Genomic DNA, 23,786 nt, shown 5'->3' with positions numbered 1-23,786 from the left:
CTGTAGAGGGAGCTTTCATGACAAAGTAAGACATTGTCACCGGCTTTGAGGGACTAGAGAATGTCAGCAAGGTCTGTGAGAGACGGGAGGTTGAAGGATGACCACTGCTGGGTGTTGTGTGGATTGGTGGGTAGTGTGGGAGCAGTAGGCTTGGGCCAGTCAATGTACTGCTGAATCTTCTGTATTTTCTCACAGAAAAAGTGCTTGATGGGATTGAGCTTGTCTATGGAGTGTGTGATTGGATGGTCAGCATGGTAGCTGTTGCAATGCTTGATTATCATAAAGAGTGTTCAACTTCAATTGGCTTCTTCAATGGTCCTGTAGTATTTGGCTGATATGATGAGATATGGTGGTGTAGTATTTGGCTCATGTGATGAGATGACTTGTCTACATGATCCAAGTGCCAAGTTCTTGGGCATCTGATTTCCTTCTATTTTCTGTTCTGTGAATGGTCAATTTGTTGTTGCTGGGGTCAGTAGAGTACCAGAGCCATTACCATGGTTTTGTTGACATGTGGATGTTTATGTGATTTTCCCAAATTATCTTAATTGTTGTAGAGGACACTGATGTAAGATATTGGATGAGCGGTGATGGGCGCAAAAGATATGCTTGCTGTAGACTATTGATGAAAAAGTGGTTGAAGGTTCTGAAGGTTGTTTTTTCTTTTTTGAGTTGACCTTGATATGTCGGTTGGACATGCAACAGTGTGATCAGGATGGTGAAATGGCAAGTCCAGGCGTAGTCAGCATTGTAAGATTGGTGATGTTGGGAGGACTAGATCAAGGATGTGGCCTCTGGAATTGGTTGCTTGTGTGACATGCAGTACCACTTTGAGTGTTTATGAGACTGAGGATAGTGTTCCTACTGCTTTTAATGCTTGAGTTCTCTGTGCAGTTGCAGCTGCCATGGAGGTTGTTGCAGCCATGTTTAATGGGTGTTGTAAGTGCAGAGGTTTGACAATTCATGTATGAAGTCCTTTGTCTGGAAGATTGGTAGATGGGGTGGAGAGTGGTGAAAAGGGCTATAGAACTTGGGAAGTGGCATGTGAGGAGCTACATGAAGTTAGGTGTTGCTTGTTTACTTAGGGTGCAAGACCAGGAGGACTGCCGTGCACAATCTGCATTCGGAATATGGTAGCCTGTGGGAACTAGGACATTGTTGAGAATGTTTCAGTGATAGAATATGCATCAAGGCTGTGATATATGATAAAAACTGTAATGTTTGGAATATATAGTACTGTGGAACATGTACTAATGAGCATGGATGAGAGTGTGTGTTTGACAATCTGTCGGTGTTTGGTGGTTAGATGTGATGCACTTGTTTGTTTGGAAGGAGTCTGGATGTGATTGTAGGGCTAGGTAGCGTAGGCTATCATCTCACACACACTACTTCCTCTCAACTTTAAAAATGCACATTATTGTTTCTTCTCAAGATGCAAAGTGTTCTAACTATTTAACTGCAATATATATGGGTGCAACATTACATAATGTGCTTTACTATTTATATATATCTTTTAAACAACTCTTATTGCTGCTTAATGTTTTTGTTAATTACTCTTGCACTTTGCCCATGTGTTATAATAAATATTTACATTTAATTATACATATGTATCAATTTTAATTTTGAAATTACAAAATGGTTTGACAGTGATGACAATTCCTCTTCTCATATCATAATCCAGATCAATATCTTAAAATGTTATGGCTGCGGGTCATTTTTCTTTACATCATAACCTGATTTTCTTTTCTTACCTTCTGAGGTTAGATCCATTCTCTACCTTTAGTCTAATTGACTTCCCTCTTGTTGTTGTATTGCTCTTTCCTCACACTTGCTTCTTAACTTTAGATGATATCCACATTCCTTCCTTAGCTTTCAGGCTAACCCCAGATGTTATGATCATAGCCTTCATACCTTTAGAGATTTCAGCCTTTCAGCACTGTCTTCTACTGGACGAATCTGCTCCAGTGGAGGCCTGAGCTGGGAGGTTATTGCTTTCTCCTGCCTTTCTAGGTCACTGCAGATTTTATCCAGCCCGGAAAGAAACTGCCGTCCCTGGGCATTCTTTGCATCCGCTAGTTGTGAAGAGGCAAAATTGGGGAAAAAAAGGATTTGTTTGTTACTAATACTTCCCAAAGAGTCCCTCTGCTAAGAACATAAGTTCCCTTCACACAGGGAAAGGTAAAACATTCCCAAAAGCTTGTACTCTAGTACCCGAGGCGTGTAGGATGTCCACTTAAGTAAAATAAAAATCAAACTTGGTTGACTCGTGGCACACATTGGAATTAACAAGTGTAAACATCAAAGCCAGACGTCTTGAGCTCAGGGGAAGGTAAAAGCAGGTAAATAGTAAAATTAAGTATATGAAATCAATTGAGACAGTCCATTAAATAATTTATTAAGCAAAACTGACTTTTTATCAGAAGGTAACTGCTGTTACAGCGCTATCTTGAAATTTCACTTTATTTTGCTTTGGATAAATAACTGCTGTTTGCACATATTCTATTAGAAGTCTTATTTTAATTCATTTTTGTTTTCACCCACTGTTAGATTTTGGCTAGACAATGCATGCGCTGTCTCAAGAGATGTGTTATTTTCACCCACTGTTAGATCTTTGCTAGACAACGCATGCGCTGTCTCAAGAGATGTGTTGTATTCAATCTGTGGGCTTCAGCCCGCCCATAGGCATACCATTTGCTCACTCTACTGTCACTCTCATGTCATTTGCCCCCAATTGTCCATGGCATGCATGCTTCATGCCTCTTCTTGTGTTTAGCCCTTCCCCAGATCATGGACCAAGAAATTGTGTCCAACCACTGCTCCCATTTTAGAAGCTACTTTTTTCTTTGTGTTTGAGCACTCCACACTAGTGTTGTGTTTAGTTCGTTGTTCTCCTCCTACCAGGGCTTCATTTCGAACTATGTCATTGTTAAACTACACTAACTGTAAAGCAGCGAAATTGCAAGCTAGTGTTACATTTGTTTTTTTGTTTTATATAGTGCAAACTCGACCCGAAGGTTTAGGAGGGCTTTACACTCGCACTAGTTGAATTACAGTCAGAAACATTCATTTTTAGGCACAGAGATTACGTGATTTGGTCAGATTCACAAGATGTTAAGCCTCCCACTAAGTCTCGAACCCAGTTCCCCATCTTAAAAGTCAGCTGGTCTAGCTTTTACACCACAACCTCTCCTTCCCCCATTTTCACGCACAGGTGAAAGCAAAGTAAAGTAATTAGAAAGACAGATTGGCTGTGCAAAACAATTTTTTTTGTGCAAAAGAGAAGCATTTCTAATGAAATTCACAGAATCATTCTGTAGAGAGACCTTTGAATATCCACCCACTTTCAAACCCTAAAACATCTTGTTTGACGCCTTTGGTTTCCAGCCAGGACATTTCACATACACAGGTAAATATCAGAGTGTGTCCGAGGCAAGATTAGGAAACACTCTGGCATTAGTGGGGCTGGGGTAAGTCACTTCCTGAACCCACAGAGTTGGGTGACATCAGGGAACTTAAAATGTTTATTTATTTATACAAGTTTTGCAGGGTGGACCCACAGAGTGACAGATGGATTCATATTAAAATAAGCTGCCCTTTTACAGGTTTCAGAAATAGAACAATAAAACCTGAAGGCACCAGGGACATATAGAAACAGCTGTAGGTAGTGTTTAGCATAAGCACGATACATAAACTGTGTTAAAATTATCTTCTCAAAAACAACGCATGCAGTAATATCTAATCTTACTTATAATGCCACAAAATATATGTCTATGTAATATATAAAGAAGACAGCAGTCAGTCTGGTTAAATCGTGACCCTTAGAAGCAGAAATGAGTTTTTTTAATTGAAATTGCAATAGCAGATGTCTTAGGGGTCTCTTAAAGGCATCATACGAAGGGATTATCCTGATGAATGGATAGGTGGATTTAGCAAGATTGATTTAGTGTTTTACTTTTTTCACTGAGGACTTCTAGAAAGAGGAGATCTGCTCGCTGCGACTGTCACTGGCAGCCTCTAGATATCAGTTTCTCAGTTAGGAGGGGAGCCAGAGTGATAAGCCTTGTGTTTAAATCAAGCTAGGTTGTAGGAACCTCTCACCTCAGTTGAGTTTGTCATCAGGCTTGGAGATACTTGCTCAGATTTCCTTCTGCCACGGGCCACTCTTTCCACATCTTATAGGGAAGTAGCTGTCATATGCTTATGATTTTTACATGATTTGCAGCCATGCTGAACAGCAGCACTGCTGCTATTCACCATGGCTAAAAGACACTGACATTGACAAAACCAATATCTCTTGGATTGCTGAGACCTAAAGTGTCAATCAGATACTCATTTACAATTAAAGTTAAAAGAAGTAGGATTGTTATAATCTCCTAACTGATCCAGCTGATCCTTTGCCACCTCCCCCTCCCTTCTGGATCCCCTTTTAGATATGGGTGAGGGGAGATTAAATAAATTCGATTATGCACCCAATCTAACTCGCTTTCAATTATTTACGTGAAAACACGTTCCTTAGCAAAACATACAATTAAAATTTTCCATCTATTAGATCCTAACAAACAGGACATCTTGTTTGTGGGAGAAACTTGGCTAACTGATGAGTCTATGCCCGACATCCTAACTGCCCTACCCGCAGAGTATTATATACTTCACACAAACAGGCAGGCTGGAAAAAGAGGCGGAGGAGTAGCAGCAATATTAAAGAAAAAATATATATTTTCTAAATTACATTTTCTAAGTTAACTAATGTGGTGTCGACCTTTGTCACAAGCCTCACCTGGGAGAGCTGCAGCGGCACTTTAAAGAGCATCACTTCGTCCCAAAGTGCAGGTTAACCAACATTTGTTAGTGTGCTTTGAGGACTTTGTCCCCCACAATCCTTTGGGCCCCTGGAGAGGTCCCATGTCACAAGCCTCACCCGGGGGGGGGGGGGCGGCTGCAGTGGCGCTGTAAAGCTCATAACTTCAACTGGCAGTGTGGGACATACATGGGTGGTCCATGGGCAAAGCCCAGGCCAAAGGCTGGCCCGTCCTGCGCCCATCAGTGCCAGGAAGAGGCAGGGCAGTGCCATTCCCCCTTGGCTCTTGTGGAAGATCAATTGTCCGGTGGGGTAAGATACTTTGACTGGTCTTGCTCAATCTGGTATAATTCAATTTGGAATACCTTTTTAGTCCCTTTGAGCAAGTTGGTGTGATTCTTCTAATGAGGATGTGATATCTTATGTCTTGACTTTCTCGGATATCTGTGTCCTGGTTCTGTCTCTGAGCTACATGTTATTGACTTTCAATTGACAGTGTTTTCTAGCAGAGTAGCCATTGTGCACAAGTATGAGGAAGAGTAAAGTGACAGAGTCTTTACAGGGTAAGAGGGTCAAAAATCTCAAACCAGCCCTGAGTCCGTGCCCCAATAATTCCTCTGACAATTTAACCATCAAGAATATTGACAATCTTCGTGAAGAGGTAGAAAACCACTTAGGTGGCATTGACCATACTGATTCCTCATCGAAATGCTCTGCTAAGCAAATACCATCTATCTTCTTAAAACTGAAGCCTAATGCAATAAGGACTCTGCAGGCTTCTCTAATTCCAAACTTGGCTTCGGACGTGAACACAGCAAAGGCCTAAGGATGTGTTAGTGACTTATCAACTATTGCACAGCAATTTGTACCAGTAGATACTACATTTGTGTCTGTGCCCCTTTCCCCTTCGGTAGTCTGTGTAAATTGGTTTCAGCCCCTTGCAAGCACTACTCAGGTGCAGGTCCCAGAAGAGGGCTTTCCAGGGAGGACCAAGGCACTCTCTCTCTGTCCCATGTCCACCTACCTTGAACCCAGTTGCTACAACTGATAGATTAGGATGAGAAGTGGGCTCCTCTGAATTCGCCTGCATCTAGCAATCTATTCAGGATGAGGTGGGGGAGTTGAGGTCTAAGAAAAATCTCTTGATCTAAGGATTGGGAGAGCTTACAACTTTAGTTAGGTCATCTAGTGTGCCCAAAACTTCACACAGGGTGGATAGTGGCACTTATACTTCATAAATTAATCACAAAAACTGTTTAGAAATTCTAGCATTATGAAAAGCCATGTTCTCCCTCCTAATGATTTTTCTCTAAAAAGGTCCCAGCACTCGATTTCCAACAGGCACCTGCATCCTTTGTCACAGGTGTGGGTCAGGCGAGTCACTGGGGTTCAACACGGCTCACACCCTTTGGGGGGTGGAGATGGGCATATGAGGGAACTAGCACAATCCCAGTTGGGAGACAAACCACTTTTCTTATATACGATAAAGGTTCCTACTTTACTAAAAAGTGTTTGAAGGCGTAGAGTCGCTTTTAAACAAATCCATATACCACATAAGGTCAGTTTATGAATGCTGTTCTGTTGTCTGATCAGACATCCTGCAGGCTAAACTTTTCCCAGATCCATCTAAGCCTGCAGGTAGCTTTGACTATATTAGGCTGAAGATGAAGGTGAAATTCCTTGTTCAAGGTCTACTTATCTTAAGTATGCTCAGAGCCTTATCAACTAACTCACAGATAATGCTTAAATTGAACCCTCCACTTCTGGGCAAACCCTTAGTCACTCGGGAGGAGACATCCCCACCCTCTAGTGATCTGACAGCTGAACCTCAGATCCTACTTTCCCAACACCATGATGATCTGGGTACCTCTATGTTTGACTGACTGAACCCTGCTCACTTGTCCCCTCATATTTGTGAAAGGTTTACCTCACCCATTCAGATGAGATGGGACCTTAACACTGTTGTGACACCTTTGGTTTCCAATGCTGTTCCGGCTGCCAGTACCAGCACTATTATGAACATCCTGTTATCGAATATAGCTGGGATTAAGTACAAATTAGGTGATCCAAATTGGGAAATGCTATTGATGAGTTCGACCCATTGCATAGATCGGGCTATATAACATACTTTGTACCTGCTATTCCAGCTTAAAGGTGTTGCCCATCAGGGGGCCTTCTCAATTTAGTCAAAATAGTATCAGATGTTAAGATATCTGCATTACTGTTTATCTCACAGGACATTCTGGGCTTATCCCTTTCCAAGGCAGACACCCGAACATATTACACATGGAACCCAGTAGGCATCCGTTCGTGGCATGTAGTGCTGTAGATTCACATACTTTGCATAAATCTGCCATCTAGTGTTGGGCTCGGAGTGTTACAAGTTGTTTTTTTTCTAAGACTTTTTCACTGAGTCACAGGATCGAGTGACTCCTCCTCTCAGTTATACTGCGCATGGGTATCTAGTCCTTCGTTAGATTGTTTTCCCGCAGGAGGGTGAAGTAAAGAGTGGACAAATTTATATGTAGATATATAGTAAAGAAAAGAGATGTCCATGCAATGTATATACATATTTACACTAGTACTACAACGGCCACAAGGCTTCTGGGAAGGAGGGAGGGCACATGTGAATCTGCAGTACTACATGCCACGGACAGATGTCTACTGGGTAAGTAACATTTTCTGTTCAATGGCATGTGTGGCTGTAGATACACATACTTTGCATAGACTGTAAAGCAGTCCCCTCCCAAAATAAGCCTTGGCTAGCCTGTAGGAGTTGGAGTAGTTTGCAATGATGTTCTAAGCACTGCCTGTCCAAAGTTTGCTTGTTGGAGAAATAACACATCCACACAGTAATGTTTAGTAAATGTGTGTGGTGTAGACCATGTGGCTGGTTTGCATATGTCTCTGATTTGCATATTCCCCAAGAATGCCATGGAAGCTCCTTTTTTCCTAGTGGAATGTGCTTTAGGAGGTATTAGTAACTGTCTTTTAGCTTTAGGATAGCGAGTTTGAATACACTTTACTATTCATCTAGCTAATCCATGTTTAGAAATAGGATCACCTTTGTAAGGTTGTTGAAAGCCACAAAGAGTTGCTTGGATTTTCCGAAATCTTTTGTTCTGTCTATATAGTACATGAGAGCTCTTTTAACATCAAGTGTGTGAAGAGCTTTTTCAGAAACTGAATCTGGCTGTGGAAAGCAGACTGGAAATTCCACTGACTGACTGATATCAAAAGGTGAAACCACTTTTGGTAGGAATTTTAGATTTGTCCTAAGAACTATTTTGTTTCTGTGAATTTGGAAGAAAGGTTCTTCTAAAGTAAATGCTTGAATTTCACTAATTCTTGATCGCTACGAAAAAGAAAACCTTCCATAATAAAAACTGAAGAGGGCAAGAATGCATGGGTTCAAATGGCGGCTCCATAAGTCTTGTGAGTACAGAGTTAAGATTCCACACAGGGGCTAGTGGAACTCTAGGTGGAATAACCCTTTTAAGACCCTCCATAAAAGCCTTTATAACAGGAATTCTAAACGGGGAATTATGTTGTCTGTTTTGGAGGTAAGCAGCTATTGCTGTTAAATATATCCTGATATAGGAGTATGCAAGGTTTGCTTTTTGTACGTGCAGCAAATAACAAACAATATCCTGTATTGAAGCTTTAAGTGGGTCAATGTTTTTAGGCTGTCAGTAGTAAACAAAATGCTTCCATTTATCCGCCTAACACTGTCTAGTTGTGGGCTTGTGTGCTTCCTTTAGAATAGCCATACATTCAGATGGAAGTTGTAAGTAGCCAAACTCTATAACTTCAGGAGCCAAATCACCAGGTTGAGTATGCTGTGATTTGTATGTGTGATTTGACTTTTCGTTTGAGTCAATATGTCTGGGCTGTTTGGTAGTTTGTGATGTGGTACTACAGACAGATCCGACAATTGTGGGTACCAATAAGGACGTACCCACGTGGGAGCTATGAGTATCATCGTGAGGGAGGTCTGTTTCATCTATTTGATCAGAAATGGAATTAGTGGGAGAAGGGGAAAAGCATAAGCAAATATCAGTGACCAATTGATCCATAAAGCACTGCCCTTGTATTGAAGGTATGGGTACCTGGATGTGAAGTTTTGGCATTTTGGGCCTCATTACAACCCTGGCAGTCAAAGACCGCCAGGGCTGTTTTGTCGATTGCACCGCCAACAGGCTGGCGGTGCAATCTTGGGAATGACGACTGGCGGTTTTCCACCACGTTTGTCCCGGCGGATTTAATCCTCCAGGGCAGCTGTAATTGCAGTGCTGCCGAGGGGATTACAAGACCCCCTCCCACCAGCCTTTTCATGGCGGTAGGAACCACCATGAAAAGGCTGGCGGAAAGGGGAGTCGCGGGGCCCCTGGGGGCCCCTGCACTGCCCATTCCTTTGGCATGGGCAGTGCAGGGGCCCCCAGCACAGCCCCATGAAGCTTTTCACTATCTGCATAGCAGACAGTGAAAAGCGCGACGGGTGCAACTGCACCCGTCGCACTGCCGCTGGCTCCATCTGGAGCTGGCTTCCATGTTGTGGCCGACATCCCCGCTAGGCCGGCGGGCGGAAACCGACGAGATGGCCACCGCGGAGTGCGGCTGCATTGGCAGCCGCACATCGGTTACAACTTGCCGGGCGGCGGTTGGCGCCCGCCAATGTTGTAATGAGGGCCTTTGTGTTTTCTCCTGTGGTGAAAAGGTCTATATCCCACATTTGGAAGTATTGTTGAATCACTTGTGGGTGAATCTCCCATTTGTGTACTTGTTGCTATGTCCTGCTTAAGAGGTCGGCTAGTTGATTGTGTATCCCTGGAATATACTTTGCCAGTAAATAAATCTGGTTGTGAATTGCCCAATTCCAAAACTGTCTGTGCTAAGATGGACAATTGATGTGAATTTGTCCCGCCCTGTTTTTGCAGATAATACATTGTGGTCATATTGTCTGTCCTCATTAACACTATCTTGTGTCTGATTTGTGTTTGAAAGGCTTTGAGTGCTAGTGGTTCATGTGGTAAGTCTGTTGAATTGAGTCCAATTCCCCTTATATAGGGAGGTTGTTGAGATGAGCTCCCCACCCAATTATTGATGCATCTGTTGTGATTGTGGCCTGAGGTGCAGGGTCCTGAAAGGGCCACCCCTTTGCCAGGTTGGTGTAATTCCATTATTGCAGAGAGCGGTGAGTCTGGCGGTCCAACAACACTAGATCCTTAATTTGACCCTTTGTCTGAGACCATTGTTGAGAAAGACACTGTTGTAGTGGTCTCATGTGCAGTCTTGCATTGGTTACTATTGCTATGCATGACACCATCATTCCCAACAGTTTCATCATTAACTTTACTGTGTAAGTGTGGTTGTATTGTAGTTGAGAAATGAGATGTTGAACTGCTTGATTCCTGGGTTTCGGTATGCTAATCCTGATTGAGTGTTCAGAATTGCTCCCAGATACGGTTGAATTTGTGATGGTTGCAGGTGAGATTTGTGGTAATTGATTGTAAATCCTAGATTGTGTAAGATGTTTATGGCATATTGAGTATGTTGTTGACAAGTTTGAATAATACTGGCCTTTATAAGCCAGTCGTCCAGATATGGAAAAACATGTATATGTTGTCTTCTTAGGAAGGCCGCAACCACCACTAGGCATTTGGTGAATATCCTTGGTGTTGCTTTTACTCCAAATGGTAGTACCTTGAATTGGTAGTGCTTGCTCCTATAACAAATCTTAGATACTTACGATGTGTTGGATGGGAAAGTGGAAAATAAGCATCCTTGAGGTCTAATGCTGTCATGTAATCCTGTTTTTGTATAAGGGGAATGATGTCTTGTAGAGTGGCCACATGAAAGTGTTCTGAAAGGATGTATAGATTGAGGGGGTCTGAGATGTAAAATTGGCCTTAGAGTACCATCTTTGGTATGAGTAAGTATAGTGAATATACTCCAGATCCTTGTTGTGATATAGGCACTATCTCTATGGCTCCTTTGAGTAGTAGTAATTGCACCTCCTGTTTTAATCAAGTAAGATGTTCCTGAGTAAGTCTGTATGTACAAGGGGGAATGTTTGGTGGAATAGAGGTGGGTTCTAGGCAATACCCATGTTTGATAATTGATAGAACCCATTGATCTGTAGTAATGTTGTGTCATTGTGGGTAAACATTTACCAGGCTTTCTCCCACAGGAGATGTATGCTGTGTGGGGATTTGTAATAAGTCACTGCTTTGTGGATGTAGAAGAACCCCTGGGAGTAGCTGATTTACTTCTTCCTCTTTAATTATTTCCTCTGTAGGAGCCTTTAAATGAGCCTTTGCTAAAGAAGTGTGGCCCTGTTTTTTGTTGGGATGTTTATGGGTCTGTGTTTGATGGTTTGAAACCACCCCTAAACTGTGGCCTACGAAAAGTTCCCTGAGTGGGTGTAGTGTATTACGCACCAATAGCTTTAGCGGTCTCTGAGTCCTTTTTGAGATTTTCTATTGTGGTATCAACTTCTAGCCCAAATAAATGTTGTTTATCAAAGGTCATATTTAATACCGCTTGCTGTATCTCTGGCTTAAAACCTGAAGCCCTTAGCCAAGCATGTCTTCTAATGATGATACTGGTGTTCATCCCCCTTGCTGTTGTATCAGCTGTATCCATAGCAGATCTGATTTGGTTATTAGAAATAGCTTGACCAACAGCTACTATTTGTTGTGCCCTTTTTGATGCTCTGGTGGAAGATATTGCACCAAGTCTTTCATCTGATTCCTATGAACTCTGTCATACCTTGCTAGGAGTGCTTGAGAGTTTGCAATCCTCCAATGGTTAGCAGCGTGGGTAGCCACTGCTTTACCTGCTGCAACAAATTTGTGATTCTCTTTGTCTGGAAGAGGAGCATCCCCTGTAGATTGGCTATTGTCTCGCTTTCTTGTCGCACTAACTACTATAGAGTCAGCTGGTAGTTGCGCTGTAATAAAAATGGGATCAGAGGGGGCAGGTTTGTAGTTTTTATCAACCCTAGGTGTAATTACTCTTGATTTTACAGGTTGTTTAAAAATATCTTCGGCATGTCTAAGCATGCCTGGAAACATGGGGAGACACTGATACTCTTTGTGAGTAGATGTTAAGGTGTTAAATAAAAAATCATCCTCAATGGGATCTGTATGTAATTGCACATCATGATACGTAGCTGCGCTGGTTATAACCTGATTGTAGGCAGTGGTATCTTCAGGGGGAGATGTCCTTGCTGGGTATAATTCGTGATCGCTGAGAAAAATGGGATCTGTGACATATATATATCCCATGGATCTATATCCTCTTGAGGATCGGATAAATCATCCCTTTGTGGTGAAACAGCAGATTCTTGTAGAGAGGATTGTGTGGGTGAAGGGGGTGGTGGAGGAGTAGCAGGAAGGGTAGGAGAATGGGGTGGTGAAGGCTGCTGTGGTGCCTTTTGTTTCTCTTTTTGTTTAAAGATTTTACCAGGTGGAGGCCCAGCATCTAAAGTTTCTTGAAAAGTAAATGTTCTTTTCATTGTTGGAGGAGGAGAGGCTATGATCCTTCCTGTGTCCTTATCTATATGGATTTTTGCTGCTTATCATCCTTCACCTCGAATATCGGCTGCATCTCTGATGACTCCTGAGTAGCTGGAGCATATTTACCACCAACAGGATTCAGCTCAGAAAGCGTGGATACCGAGTGCTTTAGTCGAGCCGAAAATGTCAACTCCGAAATCGGTGTAACTATTTTCGGCTCCGAAGTGGAAGAGTCAAACTTTCGGCTTGGTACTGAAACAAATGTGGCAAGCTGTTTGCTCGGTGCTGAGTGCACTTTAGTCTTTTGTTTCAGTGCTGAACCTGAGGGTTGGTCATCCGAATGTATTTTTTGGGTTTGACCATGGCTGGAAGGCAGTGCAGAGGTCTTTTTATTTGTCCATGGATGGTGGGACGGGGCTGCTGTACTCACGTACGGTGCCGGAAGGATGGATTGTCTGTCGATATCAGAATCTTGATACGAATCGGAGTCTGTGATGGAAACAGTTGCACGCTGTGCTACCTCTTCTTGTGTGTGTTCGCCCCTGAAGATATCCGGAGTGTGCTCTGATGATTTAGACGCCATCTCCATGTGACGTGCTCTTCGATCCCTAAGAGTCTTTTTGGATCGAAACAAAAGGCAAGTGTCCCAATTTTCTTCTCTGTGATCTGGAGACAGGCAGAGATTACACACCAAATGTTGATTGGTGTAGGGAAATTTGGCGTGACACAGAGGGCAAAATCGAAACGCAGTGTGTTCTATCAGCCTAACATTATTCAATTCCCATGTGTCAAAGTAAGCCCATAAAGGGCAAATTCGCCCCTAAGGGTGTTTAATCAACCCCAACTTTGACAACTGGATCAATTATAAGGGCAGAAAATGCGATTAAAACTATACCATTGTGATAGAAAGTTAGAAACAAAGTTCAGAAGATACCAAACCGTGATCTACCAGAGCGAGAGGAAACACGTCAGAATCCACCTGCAGAAAGAAAACAATCTAACAAAGGACTCGATCCCGTGACTCAGTAAAAAACTTCTTAGAAGAAAAACAACTTGGAACACTCCGAGCCCAACACTAGATGGCGGACTTATGCAAAGCATGTGTACGTACAGCTACACATGTCATCAAACATAATGCTTATAACCAGGTGACTGGAGGGGGAGCGAGACCCAGACAATTTGTGATCTAATTTCACACAGGGGTTCCTTTGCTTTGCAAGAATATCTTAATAGTGGTGACAACTTTACGACGACATTCAAACCGATGGATCTGGGATGTAGTTCCGTCGTTAGCGAAGATGATGATGTCTGGAGGCTCCCTATACTTAACACCTCCCTGTAAGGCCCTGGACAGGTACTGCTTATCAGCTGATGTCATGGACTCTATCACATGGCATAAGGGATTGCAGTGGTTGTACACCCTCCGCTTTGCATGCTTCTCACACTTACAACCATACAGGTTTTTCAAGTTGAATCAACTATTGCTTGATTTTGTTGCATATGTGGGGTGATTTAGTTAATTTTACGGTTTTAGGGAGGGATGACAGTGTTCATAATGCACTTCACTGTTCGCTAAAAAATCCATTTATAGATATGGCGAACATCCCTGTCTCTTTAAAAACAAGTTTGGCCCCTGCACATAATAAACGTAGAACTAATCAATGGAAAGCTTTTTAAGAAGTTAGGGGAGCATTTTGGGTGTTGCTCTGGGTCTGGCTGGGTCCCATTAATGGTGGCGTGCATGTGGTACAACAAAACTTGTAGAGGTAAGAAAGATGAGCTACACCTTGCTTTGGTCTATGGCATTCCCAGTATGATCTGTTTAAAATGCCAAAAATACAAGCTAACTCAAATACAAGCATGAACAGACTGAGACAGACATATATGGGAGAACCTATACAAAGCTGCTGCCCAAAACAACGATAGGTCATTTTGGAAGGTAGTAGCCATTCGTAAATATCATCCATCCAAATTTAGGGCTGATTGCATTCCCACAGAGGCATGGTTCTCACACTTTTTGGTTCTCAACAAACATGGACTGATCAGTGACTATACGTCTCACTCTAGGGTGGTTGCCCTAGTCCACCCTCGGTAGCTAAGATTGGTGATCAGTGAGACTGTCTCTGCTATCAAAGCCATTGTAAGCGGTAAGACACCAGGTCCTGACCGCATCCATGGTGACCCTTCTTAGCAGATATCGATGGATGGGCCTCATATTTTAATAAATCAGCTAACTGTTTTCTTCAAGGGGTCTTGATCCCTGGCAGCTGGAAGGCAGCCAAAATTGTTCCTATCTACAAAAAGGGAGCACAAGATTCCCCTTTTAATTACACGTCAATTAGTCTGATCGATGTTGCCCAAAAGGTATTCACAGACAAATCCTAACGGTTTTGGAAAGTTGAATCGAGGAGCATCAGGCCCTCTCTTCCCTACAGGTGGGTTTTCGAACAGGGGTTAGTACAACCAACCAGGTTTTAGGTTCTTACTGATATATTGGAAAATAGTTGTTCTCCAAAAAGCACAATTATACCTGTTCTTTGTAGACAAAGTCTACATTTGATCTTGTCCCATGTGGAAAGCTCTGGGAGGTCCTCAAAAATAAAGGGGTCCTTCACGACCTCATGGATGTTTTGGTTCGCCTTCATGAGAACACCTATAACCATGTGATATGGGGAAGGGGTGGGGAACTTACTGAGCGGATACCCATTCAAAATGGAGTGCCCCAGTCATGCGTCCTTGCACTGACCCTATTCTCACTATATTTAAATGATGTGGCGCAATTTGTAGATAATGACCAGAACAATGCACCCCAACTTGCTGGTTGTAAGATTCCCTTTTTATTATTTGCTGACACTTTTTTATTTTTTATTTTATTTTATTAGCATTTTCAACATTTTGGTGTACATAATCACTTCCGTTTATTGCATACACTTGTATTAATTCACGCAGTTATTACTAATCGCAGTCCATCCCAATGTTAGTATCAAATGTGTTATTAATGGGTTCCCATGGAAATCTGGTACTTATGTTCTGTATGGCCTTATCTCTGTGTGCTACGTATGCAGTAGTTACGTATATTCCTTTGTCGTGCATTTTAATATCTTCTCTCATTTTCACACCAACCTAACACTTCTTAACTATAACAACTGTCAACATGTGGTGTATCGCGGAAGGGGCAGGTATTGACCTCTAATTTGCAGGGAATATATGCCAAGGACCCCACGCCGAGGCGTCCATATCCTCTGTTATTCTCCAGGTCTGCCCGCCCCCTTTTCTATCCTTGTCCTGGGCTGCTCAGAAGGGAGGTACAATCCAAGATGTATCCCCTAGTACTACGGTTCAGTATGTTCCACGTGCTCCAGTTCCTCCCTCTCTTCTTGTTCTGAGTTGGGTCCTGACCCTCTTGTCAACGTCCCTACCTCCCATTCCCTACTCTCCCATTTGAGCAGGGCTTCCTCCCATGTAGGAGCCAGGGGTGTCAGACGCACCTCCGAGCCTCTTCACTTCTCAGCACTTGCACTTGCAGTTCAGCCTTCGCCAATTTTGTCAGGTCCAGTTTCCAGTCCTCCATAAGTGGGGGCCTCCGCAACTTCCACCCCAGTGTGATCTGTCTTCTGAACAACACTAAGGCCAAATCGAGGAATCGATTGCCTACCTTCCCAAGTGATGGTCCCGGATACAACCCCAGCAGACACACAGAGGGGGTCAGTCCCAGAGTGGCGCCCAAAAGGCCCTCCAAGTCCATCAGAACTGCCCTCCAGCTCCCCAGGAGTCCAGGGCAGTGCCACATCATATGGTCCGGGTCCGCGTCTACTCCGCATCTAGGGCATCCCCTGGGTTCACCCTCGTATATTAGGTTCAGCCTGTGCGGGGTGAGGTATGTTCTATGGGTGTAATTGTACTGTATGTATCGAAGTCTAGTATTCCGTGAAACCACCCGTGGGTATGCCAGAACCTTCCTCCACTCTGCCTCAGACAAATCTTTACCCAATGTCTTTTCCCATCTCTCCCTCAGTGTCTGCAGTGGATCGAGTGTGTCATCACTCTGGACCTTATACAACCCAGATACCTTGTGTAGGTCAGTTCCAGAGGTTAACAGGAGATCCAGGACCCGGTGTGTGGAAGGTTCCACATTAACTGTGTCCCAGTGTGCCTTTATGTGGTGTAAAAAGTGATGATGTAGTAGAAATTGCCCGGTTGGTATTCTTTTCTGACCAGCCATTTCTGGGAAAGATCTTAATACCCCATCACTGAAGAGGCCCCCCATATTCTCTATCCCAGCTTTGGCCCAGACTCCCAGCCCGGAACCCAGTAAGATGCCCTCCTTGGTGCCCTGTGTCATCACAGTTAAAGGCAGTGCAGCAGAGTAAGGGTGCCCACCCCCCACGCGTCTCAAACATCGCTTCCAGCGCAACATGGCTACCTTCGTCATGATGCTCTCTTCGTGTGCCTCCACTCGTCTGCCTATCATTTGTGCTATGATCCGCTCTGTATCTGTCGCACCCCTCTGAGTGTCTAGGCGGCCCCCCCAGAGCACCATCTGGAAATCCACTGTAGCTGACATGCCAGAGAGTAGAGTTCAAAATCTGGGACTCCCAAACCCCCTGCACTAGTCGGTCTACACATGATCGTGGGCGCCGTGCGTCTGTGTCCGCCATCCCAAATGAGCTTCCTGAGGAGACTGTTCAGTTCAATAAACCACGACAGAGGGAGTAATACCGGTAGGTTGGTGAAGTAATAAAGGAGGCGTGGTAACATAATCATCTTGGACAATGCCACTCTGGCCATTATGGACAATTTAAGAGATCGCCAGAATCCCACAGAGGCACGGAGCGATCGGAGTGCCCTTCCCACATTACCTTCCCGTAGGTCCCTGAGATCGTGAAACACCTGTATGCCCAAGTATTTGAAGGTGTGTGGTGCCCATACCATATCCTCCAGACAGGACTGGGGGCGTGGGCTTCCCGCCACCAAGGGAAATACAAAGGCCTTACTCCTGTTGAGACGCAGGCCGGACAAGCTGCCAAAGCGGTCCAGGTTGTCGAGTGCCAACGGTAGTCCTGAATTACCATCTCTTAAGTAGATCAAGATGTCGTCAGCATAGAGGGAGATAATGTGCTTGTCCTGTCCCCACTCAATTCCTCTTCCCTTGCCCTCCATCCTTAGCCATGCCGCCAGGGGTTCTATCGCCAAATCAAATAACAATGGGGACAGTGGGCACCCCTGCCTGGTGCCCCTGTATATAGGATACGTTTCCGATATCGTCCTGCCGGTCCTTACTCTAGCCAGTGGGGCTTCATATATTAGGTCTACCCATCTCACCCATCCCTCCCCCAGTCCCATCCGACACATGACTGTCCTCAGGTAGTCCCATCTGACCGAATCAAAGGCCTTCTCAAAGTCAATGGCTAGGAGCGTCCCTGTAGGGGGCCTCTCTTCGAGTGGCATGTGCAAGATGGCAAAAAGGCATCTAAGGTTTAGTGAGGTGTTGCAGGCAGGTACAAACCCGTTCTGATCCTCATGGATCAAGTTAGATATATGTAGGAGCAGTCGATTGGCCATAAGTTTGCTGAGGATTTTGAAGTCATTATTCAACATCGATAGTGGGTGAAAGTCGGTCATAGACTCGTCGCCCGAATCCGTCTTGGGGTGAGGGATCACCAGGGCCTCCCTCATTGAGTCCCTCAGTCGGCCTCGCTGGAATGCCTCTGTGTACATTTCCACCAGCTGGGGCGCCAGCTTGGTCGAATACTTCTTATAGAAGTCCATCAGGAGTCCGTCTGTGCCCGGGGTCTTCCATGTTTCTAACTGTGTGATGGCCTCCTGCACTTCCCCTAAAGTCACTGGCCCACCCAGCTCGTCCCCCTCTCTCTGTTCTAGTCTGTCCAGAGGTAATGGGTGCAGGTAAGTGTCCAATGTTTCTGTCTTGTGCGCCTCTGGGCTCCTATAGAGGAAGGTGTAATACTCTCTAAAGGCATCATATATGGTTCCGGGCGTACTTCTGTGTTCCCCCTACATGTCTCTGACTCCTACAATGGGTGTCTCTCCTCCTCTCGGTCTCACCAACCAGGCTAACATCCTGCCCGATCTGCCCTCCTCTGCCTGCACCGATGCCCAATGTCCCTGTGTACTATGGCATCTCAACTGCTCTTCGACCTGTGAATAGTTCTTCTTTGCTTCCTTGTATATATCTTGCTCATTAGCCTCTCTGATTCCTCCCTTTTCACCCTCATTTATAATCTTCTCTAATTTATTCAGTTTCCGCTCCAATGTGCGTCTGATTCCAACTGTTTGCCCCAAGCAGTAACCCCTAGTGGCCACCTTAAGTGCCTCCCATTCCACATGTCTTGCGGATGCAGAGCCCTTAGTAATAGCGATATGGTTCGCCAAGTGAGAGTGTAGCATCTCTGTATACGCCTGGTCTTACAGCGCTGTCGGGGACAATCACCATATTGAGATGGGGGGTCTATCGTTGATCGCTTTCCATGTAAGCAGAGAGGGTACGCCCTAGATATTCAGAGTGTGTCACCTCCTGCGCTACTGCGGTCGAGCACTCTATCCTATCTATCCTGGTGTGGACCCGGTGGAGGCAGTAGTAGGAGTAGCCCCTTTCCCTAGGGTGCTGACTATGCCATACATCTATCAGCTCCCAAGACCTCACCCACTCTCTCAGATTCTTAGCTATTTTATGCGTTACGGCTCCCACCATTGGTGTAGTGGACCGGTCTAGATCAACGTCCATTATACTATTAAAATCTCCCCCAATCACTAGCTCCTCCCCTTGGCGGCGTATAATATGGCTCGAAAGGCGCTGCATGAAGAGGATCTGTTCTTGATTAGGGGCATATACACTGGTGAATGCGATTGGGACTCCATGCAACTACCCTCTTACTGTTACAAACCTACCCTCCTGGTCAATGTCTGTTGAGGTGGCCTCAAAGGGGACTCCCGCTCTAACCCACACCAGGGCCCCCCTAGCAGATGCTGAATATTTGGTGGCGAATATCTGCCCTCTCCATCTTCGTCTTCATTTTTCAATCTTGGTCACCACAAGGTGAGTTTCTTGTAGTAGGGCCACGTGTATACCTTGTCTTTTTAAGTAGGCGAGCACTCTATGGCCCATATTTATACTTTTTGACGCTAAACTGCGCTAACGCAGTTTAGCGTCAAATAATTTTGCGCCGTCTAACGCCATTCTGAAGCGCCATGCGGGCGCCGTATTTATGGAATGGCGTTAGCCGGCGCAAGCAGACCGGCGCTGCCTGGTTTGCGTGGAAAAAAACCACGTAGACCAGGCAGCTCCGGCGTTGGGAAAAAATGACGTTAGGGCGTCTTAAAATGGCGCAAGTCAGGTTGACGCTAAAAAATCGTCGTAACCCGACTTGCGCCATTTTTTTCCAACGCCCATCCCCCATCAACATGACTCCTATCATTGTAAAGATAGGAGTCATGCCCCCTTGCCCAATGGCCATGCCCAGGGGACTTCTGTCCCCTGGGCATGGTCATTGGGCATAGTGGCATGTAGGGGGGCACAAATCAGGCCCCCCTATGCCAAAAAAAATTATAAAAAAAAAAAAAAAAAATACTTACCTGAACTTACCTGAATGTCCCTGGGGTGGGTCCCTCCGTCCTTGGGTGTCCTCCTGGGGTGGGCAAGGGTGGCAGGGGGGGTCCCTGGGGGCAGGGGAGGGCACCTCTGGGCTCATTTTGAGCCCACTTGTCCCTTAACGCCATGCCTGACCCAGGCGTTAAAAAGCGGCGCAAAAGCGCCGTTTTTGGCCACGCCCACTCCCGGGCGTCATTTTTGCCCGGGAGTATAAATACCACGTAAAGGCCTGGGAGTCATTTTTTAAGACGGGAACGCCTCCCTTGCATATCATTAACGCAAGGAAGGGGTTCACGCTAAAAAATGACGCCCACTCCGGGCACTTTGGCGCCCGAAGCGTCTAACGCCATAGTATAAATATGGCGTTAGTTGGCGTTAGTTTAGCGTCGAATTTGCGTCGAAAAAAACGACGCAAATTCGGCGCAACCAGAGTATAAATACGGCTCTATGTCTTTTGGTGGGCGACCCCATCCCCCTTATATTCCAAGTTAATATGTTGTATTCTGTCATAATAACATGACTGTAGTAGGCCATGTGACCCCCACTGGGCCCACGACTAGCCCCCTGCCTGTGTGTCCTATATATCTGTGGCCCCTTACTGCGACATCACCATTAAAAACATAAAACTGTAACTCCCAACTTCCATTCCCCTGGGCGCCTCTCCAACTGTAGGTGGCCCATGAAAGAGCGCGACAGTGCGACTTAGTCAACAAGTTAAGTATAGGTCTCGCCATCCGGAGCTGAGTGGCCGAGACACCTGTGGGGGGGTTGGTAGCTCCATGGCCGCCAGGGCCTGCTGTTCGTACTGTGCTCCTCACCTCAGGTCTGATTCAGTCAGCCCAGTTCGTCTGCCGTTTGAGGGGTCACCCTCAGAGCTGACGCGAAACAATCCGAACCCCCCACCGAGGATACAGAGGCCTGGTCCGATTCTCCTCCACTACCTTTCTGTGAGGACATTTCTTTACTAATGGAGGCCACAGCCTCCAAGGCCGCTCTCCTAGCGAGATCCTTCTGAGCCCGGGTCGGTTCACCCCGTGTGTGGCGCCTGTTCCGTGGTCTCCTCTGTCCCCCACGGGGATTCCGTCCGGCCCGGCCGCCGCCTCCTCGGTGCCCTTCTCCCATTCCTTGTGACTCCAGCCATTCCCATGCCTCATCAGGTTTCAGGAAAAACATAGTTTTGTCATTGGCAATCACCCTCAACTTGGCCAGGAAGAGGAGCGAATACTGGATCCCCTCCTCCCTAAGCACTCTCTTCACTGTCAGGAAGGAGGCCCGTTTGGTTTGTACATCCAGCGTGAAATCCGGGAACAGTGTCACCTCCCCATTCGCTACCCTGAAGGGTGCAGCCTCTCTGGCATGCTGGAGAAGGGCATCTCTGTCTCTGTAGTGCAGCAGCTTGGCCACCACCACCCAGGGTGGTCTTCCCGGCTCCAGGGGCCTCGAAGGTACCCGGTGCGCACATTCCAGAGAGAAAAAAGGGGTCAGGCTTTCGGGGTCCGCATCCATTCCTCCAGGAAACCCACCATGTCTTTTCCTTCTGTGTCTTCCGGTAGGCCAACCACCGGTACGTTGTTCCTACGGTTTCTCCCCTTCGCATCCTCTGCCTGTCTCTCCAAGCGTAGCACTCGGTCGGTCAGGTCGATTATCGTGGCTTCCAGGATCTCATGTTTCGGGGCAATTTCCAAAAGTGTGTTTTCTGCCTCCCGGACTCTGTCTGTTAACTTTTGGTGGTCCGCTCTCAGGAGGCCCACATCGACCGCTACCTGGTTGATATCATGTTGCAGAGTTGTTTTGGTGTCTTTGATGGCACCTAGGGCCAGATGTATTAAAGGGTTTTACCCATTCTGTGTCTATGGAAAAATGCGTTTGTACATATGGTCCCTAGTATTTTATCAAGTGCGGCTTGCACTGTTGGGTGGTTGGGATCCCCGCTGTGCTCTCCTCCGCGCTCGGTTGGGGCTCTGCGACTTGTCATATTGCCTCTATTCCAGGCTCTGGATGGCATCTGCAGGTCGCTGCTCTGTTGCTTTAAGTACCCGTTGAGTGCAGGCCCCCTCTGCTGTAGGCCTCGCGTCTCGACATTCGTAGCACACTCCACCAGGGCCTGCTGATGTCTCAGCCACCGTTCTTTTGTCCAAAGGGTTCTCCCTCCACCGATGCTCACGAATCCGGTACACTTTCTGTCCACTCAATGTGTCATTGCAGGTCATTTTTTGGGGGCCCGCCGCCAGCCCCCCATTCGTTCTGTCTGCACGGTGTTGCCACGGAGTGGCATAGGTCCTCGTGGTGGGGTCAGCGCCCCGGAGCGCCCATCAGGCCCCAGCCTGGGCTCGCCCGCTACTCCCCAGCACCAGACTCGATCGTTGCCCATCCAACTCAGGCCACCTCCTCAACACTGCTACGGTATTTCCATTCTCTTGGGGGGGCCAGGGAGCGCCGGCAGCCGATCCCCTCATCTCAGGAGGGTGCCCCTCGATCCCCCAGGGGGTCCCTGCCGCTTTCCAATGGGCACCTGGGACTCTCTCCATAAGCCCCGGGGCACCCGCAGTCCAATTTGGGTCTGCACCTCGGCCGCCGCTCACCTACTTGGTGCGTCCAGGACCGGAGCCCCAGCCGCCGCCTCCACAGCCCCCGAGGTCAGAGGGGCAGCTCCAGCGACGCCAAAGCCAGGGCCACTGCGATGGCCTTGGGGGCTCGCCGCAGTCCGCAGCCTCCACCTCCCTTTTCCGTTGGGTGCTCCGCCCAACCCGAGGCCGTGGCTTCGAAGTCGAGCCCGGTGCACGCCAAGGCCGCTCCTCGATTGGCGCGCCAGCTGGGTCAGGAGAGAGGGCCGTTCAGCAGGATCAAATTGCAGGCCCTGTCGGAGCTGCACGTCTAACCGTCCCACATCTTGCCTGGTTCGGCCATGCCCTCTGCTGATGACACTCTTGATATTGAAAACCCCAAGTTGTATTCAATGTAGAGTGGCTAAGTTTGCTGCATTTTGCAGCGATTGAGAGTTGGTTATTAATCACTCCAAGACAAAGTTCATGGCTATCAGCCTGCATAAATCATTCAGCCCCCCCTCCTAATTTTAGAAGGTACACACTAAGACAGGGTAAGCGAGTTCATCTACCAGGGGATTAAGCTTACTGGAACTATGCCTCGGTCGTCCCAGGTTGAGAGGAGTAGTCTGATTCTTACCTAGCACTCTGCAGCCATTTCAAAACTTCACCACTCGTCTCAATCAAGACACATTTCTCTTGCCTTGTAGGTCTATCGAGCCAAGGCATAGGTTGGCGCACTGTATAGGGCTGAAGTATGGGACAATGCCAACTTGGCCCCGTTGGGGATGGTCGAGAATACATCCTTAAGAGCCCTTATCAACCTCACAACAAAAACCCCCCTGATTCCACTTAGTGGAGATTTGGACATTGATCCGATTCGCCGCAAGGCCCAATTTAGACCACTGCTGTTTTGGCGGAGGCACAAATATTCCCCAGCTTTGGAGGACTACTACAGTGCCTTTTAGGATGTAGTTGATTATGACAGGGTGGGTAAAATCAAATGACTCTCCCATACTAAAACTCTGTTATATAAGATTGGCTTCTGCAAATGTTGGTCCTCCTCCCCTAGTTTAAAACATCTTTCCAAATCCTCCCTTAAAGCTTTTTGGGAATATTTGCATGTGGAAGAAATTAGGAATGTTTCAGGGAGTCCCTTGTTGATACTTTCTTAGATTTCAAGAGTGTTAAGGAATTTGAGCCTTTCTTAGATTATATAACTCCGTCAGCTGCCAAGAGTATATACCTCAAATTTCTTAATTGCACCCTTAAACTCCAGTCGCTCAATGTTAAATGGAATACCCGTTGTTGTGTGAGCT

The 23,786-nt window shown here is 46.1% G+C and overlaps 1 protein-coding gene across 3 annotated transcripts in view; it reads right to left on the bottom strand.

The window, feature by feature from the left end:
- The window catches only part of PPL (periplakin), a 453,724-nt gene that overhangs the window by 38,469 nt on the left and 391,469 nt on the right, over positions 1 to 23,786 (bottom strand). For all 3 annotated transcript variants that reach the window (XM_069210696.1, XM_069210694.1, XM_069210695.1), the window contains exon 14: positions 1,912 to 2,072. In XM_069210696.1, coding sequence (XP_069066797.1) covers positions 1,912 to 2,072 — 161 coding nt within the window. The remainder of the gene's footprint in view (positions 1 to 1,911; positions 2,073 to 23,786) is intronic.

Source organism: Pleurodeles waltl, chromosome 10 (assembly GCF_031143425.1).
Source record: "Pleurodeles waltl isolate 20211129_DDA chromosome 10, aPleWal1.hap1.20221129, whole genome shotgun sequence".
In the NCBI taxonomy this organism is placed as follows: Eukaryota; Metazoa; Chordata; class Amphibia; order Caudata; family Salamandridae; genus Pleurodeles; species Pleurodeles waltl.
Note: the sequence above shows the minus strand (reverse complement) of the source record. Positions and strands in the feature narration are given on the sequence as shown.